Below are 20307 nucleotides of genomic sequence, written 5' to 3'. Positions count from 1 at the left end.
CTAATTCCCTTAACCTCCTCCTCATAATCTTTCCTGATTCTATGTCTGCCTCTCATCATAGAGGCCCTGGCTCTATGCACTGGACCACTTTTCCCTGGGAGCTCCATTCACCCACACTCAGGGTACAGGCAGGACTCACCCACCCCCAGTCCCTGGTCGGCCCTAGGCTTCCTTTCCTGAGACTGGTCCGGACTCTTCAACCATTGCAGCCCTCACAGTGGCTCACTGCAGACAGCAGCTCTGCAGGGTGACGGGTCCCAGAGATGAGGCTGACTGCATCCTGAATCTCCTGCTGCCGCTCCCCCTCTCCAAATAATGTCATTTCCCACAGTGCTCCTCACACTGCTCAGCCACACCTAGGGCCCTGCCATGAATCAGGTACCTACCTGTGGGAATCAGGCCGTGGGAGACCGACATTCCACAGTGAGCCCCCAGACCTCAGGCCTTTCTGCCACCCTGGGCCACTGGGCCCAGTGGACATCTGATAGCAGACGGAGATGATAGCTTTTCCTTTTTATTTGGCTCCTTCTGTTGCCTCTCTCAGATCACAGACTTGGGGTATCAGCACAGGCTGGGGACATGGACCCCACACTGTTATCAGACCACGCCAGGTGTCACCCACACTCCCACCTACAAGCCCCCCCCCCCCCCCCCCCGTCCAAAAGCCCTCTTTCTCCTAAAAAGCAGCAAGAAGAGATAGGACTCAGAGGCACAGGAACGCAAAGATCACTTTCTGAGAAGAGTTCATCAAGTCCAAACATAAGAAAGAACCCAGCAGGATCCTGCTCCTTTCCTGGAGCTGTCATCCCTGGTTGGGCTTCAGGCTGAGGAGGGAGGTGCTGGGGAGCGCAGCCTTGGGCTCAGTTCCTTCCTACTGGCAAAGCTGCCTCTCTCTCTCTCTCTCTCTCTCTCTCTCTCTCGCCTCAGCCATTCAGTTTTTCTTGGTCCAGGGCGGTTTTTTGCAGTCTTCCCTTTAGTAGTCATCCTGCCGTTGGCTCCTCTCTGGCCGGCCTCCCTCCAGGCCCACCGGGTCTCTCTGGAGCCAGTCAGGAGTGCTGGAAGCCCAACCCGGGGCCCGCTCGCGGGTGGCCCCGCGGCCAGGCCAAGGGAGCCCCGGGACCGCGGCGCCAGCTTCCCGCGGACGCCTGGGCCTCGCTCTGAGCCTCGGCCACCGCCCTGGGCCGTCCCGGGTGCGTGTGCGGGGAACACGAGGCGCAGCGCGGCGCGAAGGGGCCGGCGGGCGGCGGGGCGGGCGGCGGCGGGCTGGAGCCCGCGTCCCCGCCGCCCCCGGCACGCGCGGCCTGGCCGTGGCACTCCAGGTGCCCGCAGTGCCAGCGGGGCGCGGGGCTGGCGCGCAGGACTAGGGAGAGCGCCGCGATGCGGTGGATGGCCCTGCGCAGCGTGGCGATCTTGGAGAGCCTCTTGCCGCCCAGGTCGTGCCGCAGCGCCCTGCGCAGCGCGTTGAAGGCCTCGTTGTAGTCCAGGATGCGCTTGCGCTCCCGCACGTTGGCCGCCATGCGCCGCGCCTTGGAGCGCACTGGCCGGGCGCGTTTCCTGCCGCTCGCCGCCTCCTCGGCCTCGCCGTTCTCCTTCAGCACCCCAAAATCCCTGCCGGCCTCCAGGCAAGAGCCCCCCAAGTCCTCGGCGGGGCCCTCGGCCCCCTTCAGGCCTCTGAGGCCTGGTCCCGGCCCGCCTCGGTGCATGGCCTTCCCCGGGCCTTGCTGCCCCGGCTCCGGCTCGCGGGGCTGACAGTCCTCACCTTCTGAGCGTTGACTCCTGCAGGCTGGACACTCCCGGACAGGCCTTCTCTAGCTGGGCTTTATGGCACCACGTGGCTCTCCACCCTCCTCATCCATTCATCTCCCTCCTCCTGCTTTATTACCTGCCTCCAGGTAGGTTGGCGAGGGAGGAACCGGGAGGAAGGAAGCAAGGAAGGGAGGAAGCATGCAGATTCTTGCAAGAGAGGACCAGACCCGGCAGCCCGGCCATGCCTGGGGCAGTGCTCCAGCCGCCAGGGAGAACTTGCCCTGCCTCACTCCAGGGCCTCTCTCGGGTGACCGGGTTGAACACACGTTCCGCCTGCAGACCCCAAGTACAGTGCCAAATTTGGCCCCCGGGCAGGAGTGCCGATAGGTACACAGAAGGGTGGCCGTGGTAGTTGAGTGTGTTTCAAGAACCTTGAAAGTTCTCGTCAAGGCTTGTACAACCATAAAGCTGTGCTTGAGCAAAGCATTACTGTTCCCGTGGGGCCAATAAGGGAGGGACAGATTTGATACAGCAGGGGCCTGCAGGTAAGAGAGACCTGAAGCTTCTGGCTTTTCCAGCTACCACAGTGAGCTTGCCTGGGATTCTGGGTTTGGGTTTTGTTTGGACCTTACTCTCCCTCTATCTCCCTTTGGCTCCCCCTTCAGAAGGCAGAACTGGACTGAGCCAGCAGCAGAGGGTGATGGAGATTGTCTTGTGACACCCTGGCTCCCCTTGGGGTACCATCAGGGGCATCTTTTGGTGTTCAGGGTCCTTGGGCTGCTCTGTCTCATGACACAGCACTGCCATGTTATGAACTCAGTGAACCCACCCACCCACCACCCCTCCCCATTTCCAGGGATTTGAATTTAAATTTTTTTTCAAGGTTTATTTTTGAGAGACAGAGAGTGAGTGGGGGAGGGCAGAGAAAAAAAAACACAGAATCCGAAGTAGGGTCCAGGCTCTGAGCTGTCAGCAGAGCCCAAGGCAGGCAGGCTTGAACCCATGAACTGTGAGATCATGACCTGAGCAGAAGTCGGATGCTTAACGGACTGAGCCACCCAGGCATCACTCCCCCACACACACCTCGCAGGGATTTGAATTTTAAATAGAGTCTCAGAAAAAGAATAATGTTTAATCCTAGAGAAGGGCCCTCAGTGGAATTTCAGGCATCCACAAGTGAGTTATTTGAAGCAGCAAAGTCAATGTCATTCCCAGCCACAATTCAAAAGCCTCCAAAATGTGAAGGTTTGCTCTGGCATCCAGCTGGGATGAGTATAGGGTTCGCATCCTTCTCACCAAAGAGCATACCAATAATCCCATTGTTTCAAACTATTAATTGCTCCGTGGAGAAAAAGAACACGGCACTAGGAAACAAATTGTGTACTTATCTGTGATTATTTATTTTATTATCTGTCTTGCTCACTAGACTATAAGCATCCTAAGGACATTTGTATTTCTGGGGCTCTATTCCCCAAATCTGCAATATCTGTGAAATTACAAAGTGAATGAAAGCAGACAGAACACTGGATGTTTTCTCAGTCTGTTTCCCATCATCCCCACAACACACACACAAACACACACCAAATCACACAGAAATGCATGCCTCTAGCAGGATTCTATACAGAGCATAGGCCACAGATGTCCAACTGTGGCCAGTAGAATCCAGCTTAACTAACAGGGTGTCAGTCTCAATGGGCCATCTCAGGTCAAGAGGTCATCAGGTCAACACCCAGAGAATTTGGTTCCTGAGTATCACATTCTATGGCCACCTCTGCTGCTACCCCTATCCATGTCCTTTAACCACTCTAGAGAGAAATGAGTCACTGCCCTGCTCATGGCCTTGCCCAGCCCTTCAGAAAAGCCTGGCCCCTAGGGTCCAAGGTAGGTAGGTCAGGAGGCAGCAGGTAGACATTTCATTCCCAGAAGGGCCAGGTGGGAGAGGTGATATGGTGAATGGGAGCCCTCCCCCGCCCGGCACCCCCCAGCCAGTGTCTTCTTCTGAAACTGCCCCCATCCAGGGCACGGTTGGACATATGAGTGCTTCCAGAGAATTCCACTGGACAGGGAGTCAGGAGACCTGGTTCTGGTTCTGCTACCAACTTGCTACATGACTTTGTGCCACTCCTGTTTTCTATATACTTCAATTTCCTTTTCTTTGCAAGGAAGACATCCTTTCTACAAAAGAAGGTGGGCAGGACCGGCTACATAATTTGCAGCGCCCTGTACAAAATGAAAACTGGGGCTTCTTGTTCAAAATCATTGCAAATTTCGGGACGGTGACAGGAGAACATTCAACTGAGCTGGGGGCCCTTTTAAGCATGGGGTGCCCACGTCCCATGCCCATGAATCTGGCCCTGAGTGTAGGACATAGTAGTGTAGAGGTAATGAGCACAAGTTTTGGATCAAAACTCATCTGATATTTGAGTCCTCCACCTGCAAAATAGGATACCAGTCTCAGAGGACTCAGTGAAATAGACTCCAGTAAAGAGGGGCCTCAAGAAAGACTGCACCTGGTTTTCTCAAGGGTAACCTCAGCCTGAGGATGACCACCAACAGGCCTCCCCTCCCTCATGGTGTCTCCAGGGAGCCCATTACCCACGATCAGGAGGAAATAGATGGGCAAGCCCCAAGCACCCCTCACCTCCACAGAAGGATGGAGATGACCTATCTGAGGAGTCCTTCCCACAGATCCTCAGAGCAGCCTCCCAGAGGGGAGAGTCTGCCTGGGGCAGTGTGTGAGCTGAGGGAGGGTGCCAGTCAAGTAATAAACAAGCTTAAACTGTTTGCATCACCTTTCCCTCCACTAGTGAGAACTCACAAACCACCATGAGCAGGATGCTGCTTAGCAATAATTACTAGTAATAGCAATCATCCTCTTTTTTTTTTTTAATGTTTATTTAGTTTTGAGAGAGAGGGAGAGAGGGAGTTGGAGAGGGGAGGAGCAGATAAAGAGGAAGACACGGAATCTGAAGCAGGCTCCAGGCTCTGAGCTGTCAGCACAGAGCCCAATGTGGGGCTTGAACTTACGAGCCGTGAGATTATGACCTGAGCCAAGGTCGGATGCTCAACCGACTGAGCCACTCAGGTGCTCCTCATTATCTTAGTAATATTGATACTGATTTCTACTGAATGCTTATTACAGGCCAGGCATAGCACTAAGTGCTTTGTATTTATTTATTTATTTATTTATTTATTTATTTATTTATTTATTTATTTTACTAAGTGCTTCTGAAACATATCTTGGCCACACAACAATCCTATACGGAAGGCCCTGTTATTATAATACCCATTTTACAGATAGAAACTGCAACCTAGAGAAAAGTAAGTAACTTGCCGCAAGTCAGAGGGCTGAGCTGTGTGACTCCTATTTACAGACCACAGCCTTAACCCCTCTGGGCTGGACCTGCATTCTCAACTCAGGGAGTCCCACACCCCCAGCACCAGCAACCCCCACTGACCACCTGCAGGTATTAGAGGCCTGGCTCCTGCCTTTGGAAACAAAAGCCATTAAGAGATTCACACAGTTTCAACCAAGTGTAAAAAATAAAAAGAACTTGTCTGGTACAGAGAAGGGTTGGAGTAGGGAGGGAGGGCCCCCCAAATGAAGAGAGACAAGCAGGAAAGAAGAGAGAATATAGACTGGAAGCCAGGAAAAGTCCTGAGCAGCCCAACTGCCTGCCTCCTGGGCTAAGATTTGCTGCCTGGTGTTTCCTTGGCTAATCCTCTTTCTGACCCCAGCTGGACTGATGGCCGCTGGGACCCGAAGGAGAGCGCCGGAGAGCAGAAGTGACAAACCAGGGCCCACATGCTTACCCTACGGCAGCTGAGCAAGGGCCCAGTAAGCCAGGAGTAGCCAGAGGGGATTCAAGATCAGCCTGCAGCTTCCTACATGGGCACGTTGGGAAGGCTTTAGGCCTCTTTGTCTGTAGAGTTCTGGATGGATCTCGGTGGCCTGCAGCGGGTCACCAGCTTCCGCAGCTTTCCTCCTCGGTGAAGCCAGTCCTGAGCCCTTCCCTGCAAGGCTCCCTTTCTTAACTCCATCTCAGAATGTAGCAGATCATATTATACTGTTATGTTCATGTTGTGTCCACATCTGGGACCGCCTCTGTACTCCCAGGCCTACCGCAGTGCCTGGTACATAGGAGGTACAAGGAAATATTTTCTGAACGTTGACCAAATGGTGCAATCCTTGATATTAAGAAATTCATGAGGGGCGCCTGGGTGGCGCAGTCGGTTAAGCGTCCGACTTCAGCCAGGTCACGATCTCGCGGTCCGTGAGTTCGAGCCCCGCGTCGGGCTCTGGGCTGATGGCTCAGAGCCTGGAGCCTGTTTCCGATTCTGTGTCTCCCTCTCTCTCTGCCCCTCCCCTGTTCATGCTCTGTCTCTGTCCCAAAAATAAATAAACGTTGAAAAAAAAAAAATTTTTAAAAAAAGAAATTCATGAAACTCTGGAAATTCCACACTGCTCTGATCAAACGGGCTCTATATTCAAATCCAGTAAATATTTATTGACCATCTATAAATACCGGGCCCAGTGCTATAAGCTTTAACATGTGTTGACGGCCACAAGTATGTGTATTAACTTAAGTCTATAGAAGCCCAATATTATAATAGAAGGAAATAAACCTTGCAGCCAAATAAAAGTGCTTTAAAATTCCCCACCCACCCTATTCCCTGGGGGGAATTTGACAGCTGTCAAAGCTGTGGTTCTCAGGGCACCTGGCTGGCCCAGTCAGTGGAGCATGTAACTCTCGATCTTGGAGGTTGTAAGTTTGAGCCCCACGTTGGCTGTAGAGATTAGACATAAAATCTCAAAACAAATAAGCTGTGGTTCTCAAAGTGTGTTGTGGTGGCAGCAGCATGGACAGAAAACTTCTCAGACCCCACCCCACATCTACTGAATTCAAAATTCTGTCTTAACAGCAAAGGGGCAGGGGCTCCTGGGTGGTTCAGTGGGTTAAGCCTCTAACGTCAGCTCAGGTCATGATCTCACAGTTCATGAGTTCAAGCCCCGCATCCTGCTCTGTGCTGACAGCTCAGAGCCTGGAGCCTGCTTCAGATTCTGTGCCTCCTTCTCTCTCTGCCGCCCCCACGCCCTCTCTCTCTCAAAAAAAAGTAAAACATTAAAAAATTTTTCTAACAGCAAAAGTGATTGGAATGCTCAGAAAGATAGATTTGTTCTTCCAGAGTCTAGCTCAGTGGCTATTAAATATCAGCTTGTGTAAGAATGCCTGTTGAGGGTTATATACATTATGCCTTGCATGCCACAATTTAATGTTTATTCAAGAGTAATTTTGACTACACACAATTTGTTTCTTGCACATTAACTTTAGAGCATCCCTATCCATGCGGTGGATGCAGGGAAAATTTATGGCAAGAGACAACTATGGGTCTCAACAGGAACAAAATAGCCATAGAAAATCAATAAGGGAAAAACAAAAACAAAAACATGAGATTGAACCACTGACTTCTCTTCTGGCCCCCTAACATGAACCCTTAAAACGAGATTGGGGAAAAACAAAGAAAATGTCCCAATAGCACAAGTTCGCAGACCTGGAAAGGAGCCTACCCTCCCAATCCCTTCCCCCCAAACAGTTCTGGCTTTTCCTTCCCGTGTGTCATACGTTTCCAGGCCTGCTCCCCCACCCTTCCCCGAACAAGTCAGGAAATGGCCCACGGCTCCAAATTAATAATTCTGAGCCACACTCTCTTGACAAATGGCCGGGGTTCCCGGAGTGAAGCGCCACCGCCGCCCACGAATCCCAGGAATCCGGGGGAGGACTCCGTCGGATCCCGGCTGCAGTCCCCGGGGTGTGGGGCTCCGCGGTGGGGCTCGGGCGCGGCGAGCGCGGGCAGTGCGGCCGGACTTCAAAGGCGGGCAGCGGGGCAAGCATTTCCGCGGCACCTGCAGCGGCGGCGGGTCCCTCCCGCGGCGCGGCTGGAACCCGCCCCCGCCCAGGAGCACAGCTTCACCCGGCCGGGGCGGGCGGAGGGAGGAGGGGCCGCGGCCGTGATTTAGGGCCAGGCGGTTCCGCTGGCGGCCGCGAAGGTGCCTATTACCGCTCGACTGGGCCTGGATTTCAGAAATTCCTGCTCTTCTTCTGGAAGTTCCGGCGTCGCTCCCCCGGGGGGAGGGCAGAAGTCCCACCTCGGAGGGAAAGCCCAGACCGAGGGACGGGCTTTCCGGGGGAATCGAGCCCACGGGGTCCTGAGAACTCGAGCGGGGCGGGAGAGCCGACCCCCAGAAAGGCCTGCAGTCTTCCTTCGTTTTCAGGCTGAGACCCTTAGCAGTTCAATTCAGAGATGGGCTTAGAGTAGCGGTAATTTGGGATCCGGCAGATTCGGGTTCAGTTTCAGGCTCTGCTCATTCATTCATTCATTCATTCAACAAAAATGTATTGACTGCCTACTGTGCTAGTTACTGGTGTAGAGTAATAATAAAACAAAAACCTGTCCTCATGGAAGTCACATTCTAGTGCGGAGAGCAAATAACGAGAAAAATAAGTAATTTGTATAGTAAATAAGTACCATTATAAGTATATCAGGGGGTACCTGAGTGGCTCAGTGGTTTGAGCAACTGACTCTCTTGATTTTGGCTCAGGGTTGTGATCTCACTGTTTGTGGGTTCAAGCCCCACATCCAGCTCCACGCTGACAGCATGGAACCTGCTAGGGATTCTCTCTCTCCCTCTCTGTCTGCCCCCCCCCCCCCGCAAATAAATAAACGTAAAAAAAAAAAAAAAACCCACAAGTATAGGAGCACCTGGGTGGCTCAGTCGGTTAAGCGTCCGACTTCAGCTCAGGTCACGATCTCGCTGTCTGTGGGCTCCAGCCCCTTATCAGACTCTGCTGACAGCTCAGAGCCTGGAGCCTGCTTGGGATTCTGTGTCTCCATCTCTCTCTGCCCCTCCCCTGCTCATACTCTGTCTCTCTCACAAAAATAAATTTTAAAAAACATTAAACTTTTTAAAGAAAAAGTATATTAGAAGGTAAAAATAACACCAGAAAACAGAAAATGAAGAGTGTATGTATAGGTTCAGGGGTTGGGGGATGTGGGGTAAGGGGAAGCCCACCTGAGAAAGTGACATCTGAGTAAGGATTTGAATGAGACAAGGCATTGTGGCTATCTTGAGGAAGAGCTTCCAGGCAGAGGGAACAGCATGTGCAAAGGTCCTAAGGCAGGGGAGTATCTCTGAGTTTCAGGACAGCATCCACAAGCAAGGTGGCCAGTGAGGGTGGGGCAGGGCAACAAGTGAGCTTGGCTCACTTGGCCATGTAGCCTATGGCAATATCTTCCCATTTTACTTGACAAGATATGGGAAGTCATTAAACATTTATTTCCTCCCCTTCACTTCATGGATCTTTAAAAACAAAACCGGGGCGCCTGACTGGCTCAGTCGGAAGGACCCTTGGTCTCAGGATTGTAAGTTCAAGCCCCACACTGGGTACAGAGATTACTTACAAATAAAGTCTTTTAAAAATAAAAATTTGGGGACACCTGAGTGGCTCAGTTGGTTAAGTGTCCAACTCTTGATCTCAGCTCAAGTCTTGATCTCAGGATCATGAGTTTAAGCTGCTTTGGGCTCTACCCTGGGCATGAAGCCTACTTTAAAAAATTAATTAAATAAAATAAAAATGTTTTTTTTTTTAATTAAAAGAAAAAAAGAGGGGCACCTGGGTGATTCAGTCAGTTAAGTGTCTGACTCTTGGTTTTGGCTCAGGTCGTGATCTCACAGTTTGTGAGTTCGAGCCCCAAGTCAGACTCTGCACTAATAGTGGGGAGTCTGCTTGGGATTCTCTCCGCCCCCCTCTGCTCCTCGTGTTCTCTCTCTCTCTCCCTCCCTATCTCAAAATAAATAAATAAACTTTTAAAAAAGAAGAAGAAGAAAGAAAAACTATTAGCTTTCTGTTTCTCTGACTGCTGGATGAGGACTCCCTCCCCCTTCCCCCCCCCCCCCCCATTCTGGGCAGCACCCATCTCTTAGTGTCCTTCCTCCCCTGCCAGTGCTCTGGGAAGAAAGGCTTCTTCTCTCCTCCCTGCCTCCACTCCACCTCTTCTGGGGACCTTGTCTCATCGGTTACCTCTCCCTTGGTTTCACAGCTTTCCCTCTCCACTGGCTCCTTCCTTGGAAATACAAATGTGCTTGGGCTGCTTTCTCTGACTTAGTCTTTCTGACAACCTACAATGAACATCTTCCTTGCCTCGCCCAGCATCAGTTCTCACCCCTATAAACGAGGTCTGGCTCTTGTCACCCCCAATCCCCAGTCTCCTGAAACCCTCTTCTCTTTCATTCATCCCCTGTGATCCCAGCAAGCCTTTCCTGGCCAGTTAAGTTACACATTTATTGAGCACCTCTTTGCCAGGTCTCGGATTAGGCACTGAAGATACAATGATGAACAAAATGGATGTGGTTCCTGCCCTCACGGAGCTCACCATCCAGTGCAGAATAGTATCTCGTAAACAATTGTTTTCCATAGCATGAAACAAGAGAACGCAAGGTTTAGAAGTGGTGCAGAGGTTGGAGGATGAGTTTCTAAGAGGGGACAGGAAGGGTTTTACAGGAGAGATGATGCCTGAACTAGACTTCAAAGGATGAATAGGAGTATAGGAGTGTGCCAAGCAGACAAGGGGTGGAAAGCATTGACAATCTAGGGAGCAACATATGCCAAAGTCTGCAACAATGCAGTCGATTGGCTTTGCCAAACCATATGGGAGACCAGGGAGTGGGAGATGAAGCTGGGGATTATGAGGCATTATGCCAGAAAGCTTTTGGTCACTGTAGGTCACCAGGTACCACAAAAGGATATTAAGTTGAGGAGTGACATAGTTGTACATGGATTGTAGTTCCTCTGAGCAGTATGGAGAATGGATCTAAGGCAAATTGGTTAAGAAGCTACTGGAGGGGTTCAGGTGACAGGGGAGGGGCCTGAGGTATGCAGGTGTGTGTGGGGGGGGGGGTGCTGGAGTCAACATCTGTTTGGAAAGTAGAATTGGTACATGGAGGCAACCAACTGGATGTAGCAGATGATGAAAAGAAAGTGCTATTTCCCTGTCCTCCTTCAAAAACTGGAAGTCTGGGATTTCGGATCAGCTCCTAGTGATGGGCTCTCTGAACTAGGGTTCAAGTGTGGACTTGGAGAATACTCAGGAAAGGCAGAGAGCTGATGGTGTTATGGTCACCTCTGGGGCTGGGGGTGGGGAGACCTGGGGCACTGGAGCATTCCTGCATGGTTTTTTGTTGTTGTTGTTGTTGTTGTTGTTGTTGTCATTGTTGTTTGCTGGTACCATTTGAATAGTGTTTTTGTTTTTATTTTAGTTAACATACAGTGCATTATTGATTTCGGGAGTAGAATTCAGTGATTCATCACTTACACACAACACCCTGTGCTCATCACAACAAGTGCCCTCCTTAGTACCCATCGCCCATCTAGTCCACCTCCCAGCCACCTCCCTCCATCAACCCTCAGTTTGTTCCCTATTGTTGAGTTCTCTTTTGGTTTGTTTCCCTCTTTTCTCTTATCCCACCCTTCCCATATGTTCATCTGTTTTGTTTCTTAAATTCCGCATATGAGGGAAATCATATGGTATTTGTCTTTCTCTGATTGACTTACTTCGCTTAGCATAATACATTCTAGCTTGATCCACGTCATTGCAAATGGCAAGATTTCATTTTCTGATGGCTGAGTAATATTCCATTGTGTGTGTGTGTATACATATCTTTTTAATGTCTATTTAAAATTTTTTGATGTTTATTTTTTGAGCAAGTGAGAGAAAGAGTGTGAGCAGGGGAGGGGCAGAGAGAGAGGGAGACACAGAATCAAAAGCAGGCTCCAGGCTCTGAGCTGTCAGCACAGAGCCTGATGCAGGGCTCGAACCCATAAACTGTGAGATTGTGACCTGAGCCGAAGTTGGACGCTTAACCAACTCAGCCACCCAAGGGCCCCTTTAATGTTTATTTTGTTTATTTTGAGAGAGAGAGAGAGAGTAAGCACGAGGGAGGAGGGGCAGAGAGAGGGAAAGAGAGAATCCCAAGCAGACTCCACACCTTCAGCACAGAGTCCGAAGTGGGGCTTGAACCCATGAACCATGAGATCATGACCTGAGCCCAAATCAAGAGTTAGACACTTAACTGACTGAGCCACCCAGGGGCCCCTATACCACATCTTCTTTATCCATTCATCAGTGGATGGACATTTGGGCTTTCTCCATAGTTTGGCTATTGTTGATAATGCTGCTATAAACACGGGGATGCATGTACCCCTTCGAATCTGTATTTTTGTATTCTTTGGGTAATACCTAATAGTGCAATTGTTGGATCATAGAACAGTTCTATTTTTAGTTTAGTTTTTTTTTTTTTAAGAGCCTTCATACTGTTCTTCAGCGTGGCTGCACCAGTTTACATTCCCTCCAGCAGTGCAAGAGGGTTCCCCTTTCCCCACATCCTTGCCAACATCTGTTGTTTCTTGTGTTAATTTTAGCCATTCTGACTAGTGTGAGGCGATATCTCATCATAGTTATTTCCCTGATGATGAGTGATGTTGAGCATCTTTTCATGTGTCTGTTAGCCATCTGGATGTCTTCTTTGGAAAGTGTCTGCTCATGTCTTCTGCCCATTTCTTTACTGGGTTGTTTGTTTTTTGGATGTTGAGTTTGATAAGTTCTTTATAGATTTTGGATACTAACCCTTTATCAGATATGTCGTTTGCCAATATCTTCTGCCATTCCACAGTCTGCCTTTTAGTTTCGTTGATTGTTTCCTTCACTGTGCAGAAGCTTTTTATCTAATAGTATTCTTACCTGGGGGGAGGGGCACCTCCATGGTGGGGCTCTAGGTGGGAGGGATTCCTCACAGCTGGGACAGACAGGAGTCTAGGTACTTGACTCCTTGACTTGAGTGTGGAGCAGGTGTCCTAAAGAAACGGGCAAGAGAGGAGAAATTGCTCTGCCAGCACCTGGGCCAGTAGCCGCGAGTGTCCTGTGGGGCATCCACAGGAGGTTATTGCTTAGGTGTGGGTCCAGCCACCCACTTTCCTGTAATTCCTATGAGTTTCCCAAACTTGAACCCAGCCTTTCTTTCCATTGATCTTGTGAGCTGCCTCAGAGCTACCCAATAAGTTCTTCTTCTGCTTAAGTGAACCAGATTGGGTTTTGTTGTTTACAGCCAAGAATCCTGACAACACAGAGCAGAGAGTAAGCAACCATCCTGTTTCCCCTCGATTACTCCCCAGCCTGTACCTGCCACGTACCGGCTTTGAGACCTGGGGCAGGTGCTTTAGTCTCTTTGACCCTCAGTGTCCTCATTCTATAAAATGGATTGGTAACTGCCTCCCAACCAGATTGGGATAAGTAAATGGCACCATGCAGAGAATCCTTGGTGCAGTGCCTGGCACATACATACTTATTACTATTTTGTTATTATGATTGCTATCCTCTCTCTGGCAGACTTACCACCCCAGGGGTTCTTTCTTCCACTCTCATGCAGGCATATGGCTCTCTCCCCCTGCCCCAACTCCCAGCCCACAGAGTCACTTCCCTCAGTCAAGCACCCCCTGACAGCTTATTCCTTCTTGGTCTAAAGCTAGAATATTTCTTGGCCCTTCACCTACACTCACCTCTGCTGTGCCTATAACACTTAACAGCAGAGTGAGTTGTTTGGGCTCTGGAATAGGACCATCATTTATTAGCTGTATATCCTTGGGCAAATGCTCATTTAACCTCTCTGAGCCTCAGCTTCCTTGTCCATAAAATGGGGCCATATTATAGTACTGCTTCATCAGATTTGTTGTGAAGATCAAATGAAACAGCATGGTATGCTCTCAGCACAGGGCCTGGGTCCTCTAAGTGTCCAAGGAATGCTAACTTTCTCCTCTTGCTGCCACCCTCTTCCCTTCCTCAGCCAGTCTGGCCACTGCAGCTGTAAATCATCCAGGAAGTAAGAGCATCCTCCTTCCTCCCATCCCAGTACCAAACTCCTTATCACCTCCACCCACTAATGACCTGGTGATTGGCTTCTCATTAAAGCAATGACAAAGGGCCTCTGTGATTTTAGCGTGGGTCTAATCAGCCACAGATCTGCCCCAGAGTCAGTCAGGGATGAGGTAGGAATTCTGGGTCCTGGGGCCAGGCTTGGTGTAGACTGAGGACTCTGCCTCCCTGTCTCCCGGAGAGGCAGCCACTGCCCCTGCCTGGAATTCTTAAGACAGGGCCCTGCCGTGGGGGAGGAGAAACAGGGCTCTCCCCCAGTGCCCAGGAGGCTGACAGCCAGGTTTGGTCTCAAGGAACCATCTCTGCCTTCCTGAAGTTCAATTTTCTCATCTGTCAAGTGGGAACTGTAAGTAATATCCCCTACCCTGTAGGGTTGGTGTGAGGATAGAATGAGATAAATTGAATGTATATTTCTATGACTTTGTAGGTGTTAGTAGATGGTTGCCACTTTTACTGTTATTGCTTTTTCATTATTATCAGATTCCTATTTTTATTATTATTGGGACCCAGGTGCCAAATTTTCCAACTCCATTTGATAAATACCTTATTCTGTCTCCAGTGATTTGTAATGCCACATGTCTATAATGCCACCTCCAACCATTTCTGTTTAATCCTCGTGTGATCTGGCAATGCCTTGGTCTCCTCGGTCATTTTCAGAATTGTTTTGGATGTTCTTGGCCCTTTATGCTTCCATGGGGATTTTAGGATCCTTCTGTCTAGTTTAATCATCTCCATGTTTATTCTTTTTTTTTTTTTTTAACGTTTATTTATTTTTGAGACAGAGAGAGACACAGCATGAACGGGGGAGGGTCAGAGAGAGAGGGAGACACAGAATCGGAAGCAGGCTCCAGGCTCTGAGCCATCAGCCCAGAGCCCGACGCGGGGCTCGAACTCGCGGACCGCGAGATCGTGACCTGAGCTGAAGTCGGACACTCAACCGACTGAGCCACCCAGGCGCCCCTCCCTGTTTATTCTTCTTTGACTCTTTTATATCTCTTCTATATATGTTTCTTTCTCAAGGTGGCTTCCCTCATGGTGGCAAAATAGCTGCAGGAGCTCTAGGAGTCACATGCATCCTCCGTCATGCACAAAAGGGGAAGAAAACCACCAAGTAGGCAGCTCCTCAAATCCTGACCCATAGCGACCGGAATAATTAATAGTGTCCATTGTTGTTTTAAGCCAATAAGTCTTGAGATAATTTGTTATGTATAGCAACAGATAATTAATACAGCACTATGCCACTTCCCAGCCTTTCCTGCAGTTGGCTGAGTCCTCCTCTGAATATCTGCAGAAGTGATGTACAGTCACTCGCAGTTCTGTGGATAATAATGCAGCCTCCACGCTCCGTCCCCTTCCTCCTGGCTTGAAGACCTAGGGCATCTGTGGGAGCTGGGTGCGGGAGTCTAAAGGGAGACGAAGCCTGGAGAAGGGCTGCATCTACCATCACCTTAACTAATACAGTTTTCATACAGAGTCTTACAGATTTTTAAAAATACAATCAATGTTCACTTAAATTTGCTCATAGATTTATGAATTTCTTTGCTCTACGTTACCTCCTGTATCTCAGGCATTCCATCAGGGGGCGTTTATTTCTGCCTCAATTACAGTCTTTAGAGTTCCCTCTACTGAAAGCCTCCTGGTGATGACTCTCACCTTTATTTCTCCCATGCAAGTCTTGGTTGATGATTACATTGAAAAAAAATCACTTTGAAGATACGATGTTGTCTTTTTACTTCCACTGCTATGGAAGTAACAGCTTCGGAGTAACTGTCACTCTCTTGAAGGTAATTTTTTTTTTCCAGATTGGTTTTCAAAGCTTTTCATTGTTTGTGGGTTTTGATAGTTCACTATAACACATTTAAGCGTGTGAGTTTTTTAAAAATTTTAGTTTCTAGGATCTGTTGGGCTTCTTGAATTTGTGGTTTGTTATCTCTTCTAGACTGGTGAAATTCCTCCCCTTTATCTTTTCAAATATTGCCTCTGTTGCTTTTTGTTTTTCTCTTCGTATGGTTCTCCAATCACAGATAGGACAGACTGTCTCATAGATAGAAGTATTCTCCTCACTTCTGCTTTATTCTACAGATAGTTTTTAAAAACATTTCCATAAACTTCTGTTTAGTTTGATCCTCCTAACTTCTTGTGATGTAGGTAGGGAAGAGTGCATCTTTTGCCAACAAGGACAAACTGGACTCAGCAAGGCGAAGGCATTTTCCCAAGGTCACACAGCTCCTGGCAGAGCAAGAAGACGGTGAGGCAAGTGACAGCAAAGAGGCAGTATTATCTGCCCAAACAAGGTTAAGCTCCAAGGACAGATAGCCAGGGGTATGAGTCCTGGACCCACTGCTCGCTAGCCTAGTGACCTGGGAGAAGTCACTTAATCGCTTCTTGTTGGGATTTTGCCACTTGCAAAACGGGAACCATAAGGCCTAACTTGCGGGCTGTTTGGGGAAGTTCATGAGATAGTATATGCAAAATTCCTGGCACCGAATAAGGCATTCAATAAATATTTGATGAATGAATTAATAAAGTGTTTAGCCCGGTTTGGCGCAGTCTCTCAATCAATGTGAGCGATTGCTCTTCTGTTTATACTTTATTTATATAAATAAGTTACAATTTGATGTTATCAACATTGTCAATTCCACAAGTCCCTCAGAATCTGGGAGCCTCTGGGGGCTCCTGCCCCTGCCCCTCCAAGGCTCCCAGACGTGCCCAGCGCCCGCCCCAGGACGCGGCCCGCCCCGCCATAAATCAGGCCCAGAGGTCTCCGGGGCCTGTAATTAACATGCCGCAGGGGGCGGGTCCGGGGCGGCCCCGCCCACCCTGTCCCTGGGGCTTCCTGCGCCCCGATCCTCTCCAGAAGGGGGGGCGGGGGGAGAGCGCAGGGAGCTGGGGGGTCTCGCAAAGCCCCCTGATTTATTGCCCTTTGTGTGAAGGAGATTTACGAGCTCAGACCTGGAGCGGAGACCTTGTCGGGAGGCGCGGAGAGCGGGTTTCCCAGAGGCAAGGGAGGCCGGTGGTCACCCGCGTAAGTCCTGTGGGCTGGCAGTGCACGTCCTGCCACCCCGCGGGTCCGGGCATCTCCCTCGCCAGGTCTCCCGAGGGCTCCGAGCGGGGGCTGGGCGATGCGGGGGGTGGTGGGCAGGCAAATCCCTAGCTTCCCACCTTGTAACACTCCGTGTCCACAGTCTCCTTTGCTTTTGTGTCAGGGGAAGAAGCAGCCCCCCCCCCCCCTCCACCCAGGGCCATCCCTTCAGCCTCCAGGACAGACTCACTCCATCAGTTATTCTCCTTCTGTTATGAGTCAGCGTCTCTCCCCTGGCTCCTTCCCTTCAGTCCATAGATACGGTGCTATTTCAATCCATCAATTGCTGCGTGACAAACCACCCCAAAGTGGCTTAAAACACCAATCTGTTATTTCTCATGATTCTGTCGGTTGATTTGGCAGTTCCTCTCCTCGTGTGATGTCAGCTAGGGTCATTGATGATTTCATTCATCTGGGATCTTCTCTGGCGCTGGAATGCCCAAGACGGCCCCTCCCGCCTTCTCCAGGGCCTCTCTACAAGGGTCATCTCTCCAGCAAGATAGCTTGGACTTCCTTGCAGCATGGCTGCTGGGTTCCAAGAGGGGAAAAGGGGAAACTGCTGCTTCTCTTAAGGACTGAACTTGGTGGGAAGCCCCGAAACACCACTGCTGCCAACTCTCTTGGTCAGAGCAAGTCTCAAAGCCAGCACAGAGGGAGGGAAAATAGATTCCAACTCTTGGCTGATTGAATGACGTGTGTCCATGGATTAGAGGAATTATTGGCAGCAGTATTGGGAGACTATGGACCAGGAGTGATCAAGTATCTAGTCCTGAATATAACAAAGCCTTCCCTTGATCTTGCTTTTCCCTAGAAATCTCTCACTGACTCACTACCCACCCCCCACCCTGCCTCATTTAGCATCCCATAATAATCTGGATTAGCCTCTGTCTACTCTGCTGAAACTGCATTCATCAGTGACTTCCTACATGGCTGACATGATGGCCATCTTCAGTTCTCCCCCGGCTTGCCCTGCCAGTGAGCTCTGAAGCAGCCAACAACTCCCGCCTTCCAGAAACAGTGCTCCCTGCTTCCTGGTATGCACCTCTCTTCTGGGTCTCTTCCCACTCTTTTTCTGTCTTTTTGGTTAGGTCCTCTTCTTCCGTCAACCCCTTTATTTCCAGGTCTTCCACATCTTTATTTCCATCTGCAAGCTCTCTCCTGACGTGCAGATCTGTGTTCCTCACTTCTGGAATACTGTTCTGCAGACATCTGCACCCACATACACCTCGCTTCTCCCTGGCTTCCCCTCTTAGCGAATGAACAAAATCATCGTTTAGCTGGCTGTGCCAGCCGGGAACCCAGGCGCCATCCCACATACTTCCCACCCTTGCCGTCCACTACCCTTCCATATACGCACAATGTGATGGTCCACCAAACTTGTTGCTTTTACCTCATGATTTGCTCTCTAGTCTGTCCCTTCCTCTTCATCCTCACAGCCATCATCTCCTGGTAGAAGAGTCCCCAAACTGCTCTTACTGATCTTTTTTTGCCTCAGTCTATCTATGCTTCATCTCTCCCTCCACCTGGCTACCCAAACACCATTCCCAGACAAGTCTGGTCACTCCCCTCCCTGCCACCGTGGTGGTGCTGACCACAGCATTTCACAAAGTTTGTTCTGTAGATGGTAACAGGTGTTAACAACAACAACAAAAGTTTTCTGGACAAATACATTTGGAAAATGATGGGTTTGAACAAAACCAAGCAGGTTCTTTGCTTCCTGACTCCTAGGATTCTCCACTGTGCTGAAACACACAGAAACAAATTTATTGACAAAGAATTCTTTCCTCAGAGAGCATCTACCAGGACGGGCTTTCCAGCACACACATCTGTTGAAGAATTGTTAGGTGGTTAAAACCAGATAGGAATGCAGCTTAGTGCAGTAGGATTGATCTCTGGGTAACCCCCTTAACCTCCCTGTGACTCCCTTTATTCGGCTGTAAAATGGGGGTGAGAGTCACCACTCAGAGGTGGTTGTGAGAATTAAATGAGACAGCACTTAGAACACCTGACACTCACCAGGTACCCAGTAATGGTGGGCGTTTACCCTGCCAGCTCTTCCCTGAAGGAGGCAAGTAACAGAAATAAGCTTCCAGAAGCCTAAACAAATTCTTTCTTCTCAAAGGTGTTCCTTTGGGCTGTTTCAAAGAGTTTCTCATCCTTCAAACACGGCTAACTCCAAAAAGAACTTTTTACTTCCCAAATCAAAGGCTTTAGAACTTTGGAAAGAGAAAATTGGGAAATCTAGACCAGGGGTGTGGAAAAGCGAAAGGGCGGGGGGGAAGGTGTGGTGTCTCTGCGCCCTCTGCTGGTCAAGATGTGAAATTCCAAGGAGACCGTCCATCTAAGCCTCTAGGCTGAAGCCCCTTGGCTCTCTGCTCCCGGGAGCTGCCTGCAGCACAAATTTGTAACAGGAAATTGCGCTTTTCTGACTCCTGGTCAACTTCCTCCTCTGCTCCCCTCAGGCCTCTCCAGATTTCACCACTTGCAACCCACAGTTTTTCCGTAGGTCTCTCGGCACGGAACCCACCCTCACCTCCCGTCAAGGGGGAGAAATTGAGACCTTCATATGTGAACCCTCAACTTCCTGTTAGCGCTCACAAAAATATCTGTCTGCACCCATGAGTCTTCTTTCCTCCTGCTGGCGGGTGCTAACCCCTGCTGCTGAGCTGAGGAGCCCCTTCCCTCCCATCTCTTACAAAAACTAGACTTTTTTTTTCTTTTTGAAAATAGACGATTTTTTTAAATGAATTTAGATTTACATAAAAATTGAGAGGGTATCACAGAGTTCCCATATGTTCTTCACCCGGTTTCCTTTCAAATAGCATCTTAGAAACATCTTCTAAAGGAGCTCCTGGGTGGCTCAGTTGGTTAAGCATCTGACTCCTGATTTCAGCTTGGGTCATGATCTCAGGGTCGTGGGATCCAGCCCCCAGTCTGCATGGAGCCTGCTTGGGATTCTCTCTCTCCCTTTCTCTCTGCCCCTCCCCTGCTCCCTCTCTGTTCCTTTATGTTTAAATACATAAACATTTTTTTAAAGAAACATCTTCTAAGAAGTTCTCTTAAATTTATTAAATGTAAGCATTACCCAGTGACTATATAGCCCACTCACTGAGCACACACTGTGTTAAAATCATCTTTTTTTAAAGATTTTATTTTTAAGTAATCTCTAATCCCAACGTGGGGCTTGAACTCACACTGTGAGAACAAGAGTCTCATGCTCTAGTGACTAAGCCGGCCAGGTGTCCTGAAATCATCTTTTAAATAATTCTTAGAAAACCTTGTAAGAAGTCTTTTTAAACAGATCTGTATAAGCATTAGAGAATGGCTATATTATGTTCCATTCACTGAAACAACATTCAGATGTGCTGAATGCATCTTTCAACTCATGTCTTAGAAACACCTTGTAAGAAGTGTTCTTACATCAATATAAGCACTACTGTGTTCCATTCACTGAAAACACACTTTGCTGAAAGCCTCTTTCAAATAATTCTTTA

General features: G+C 49.3%; 1 protein-coding gene across 1 annotated transcript; it reads right to left on the bottom strand.

The window, feature by feature from the left end:
* Positions 1 to 498: 498 nt before the first annotated feature.
* On the bottom strand, positions 499 to 1703 carry BHLHA9 (basic helix-loop-helix family member a9). The gene has a single exon (XM_045490994.1). The coding sequence runs from the start codon at positions 1701 to 1703 to the stop codon at positions 1047 to 1049; it is 657 nt and encodes a 218-aa protein (XP_045346950.1). The 3' UTR covers positions 499 to 1046.
* Between the last annotated feature and the right edge of the window lie 18604 nt (positions 1704 to 20307).

Source organism: Leopardus geoffroyi, chromosome E1, assembly GCF_018350155.1.
Source record: "Leopardus geoffroyi isolate Oge1 chromosome E1, O.geoffroyi_Oge1_pat1.0, whole genome shotgun sequence".
Taxonomy (NCBI): Eukaryota; Metazoa; Chordata; class Mammalia; order Carnivora; family Felidae; genus Leopardus; species Leopardus geoffroyi.
Note: the sequence above shows the minus strand (reverse complement) of the source record. Positions and strands in the feature narration are given on the sequence as shown.

Excerpts from the sequence above, each read along its gene's own strand:
- BHLHA9 (XM_045490994.1), bottom strand. The coding sequence starts at position 1,703 with ATGCACCGAGGCGGGCCGGGACCAGGCCTCAGAGGCCTGAAGGGGGCC.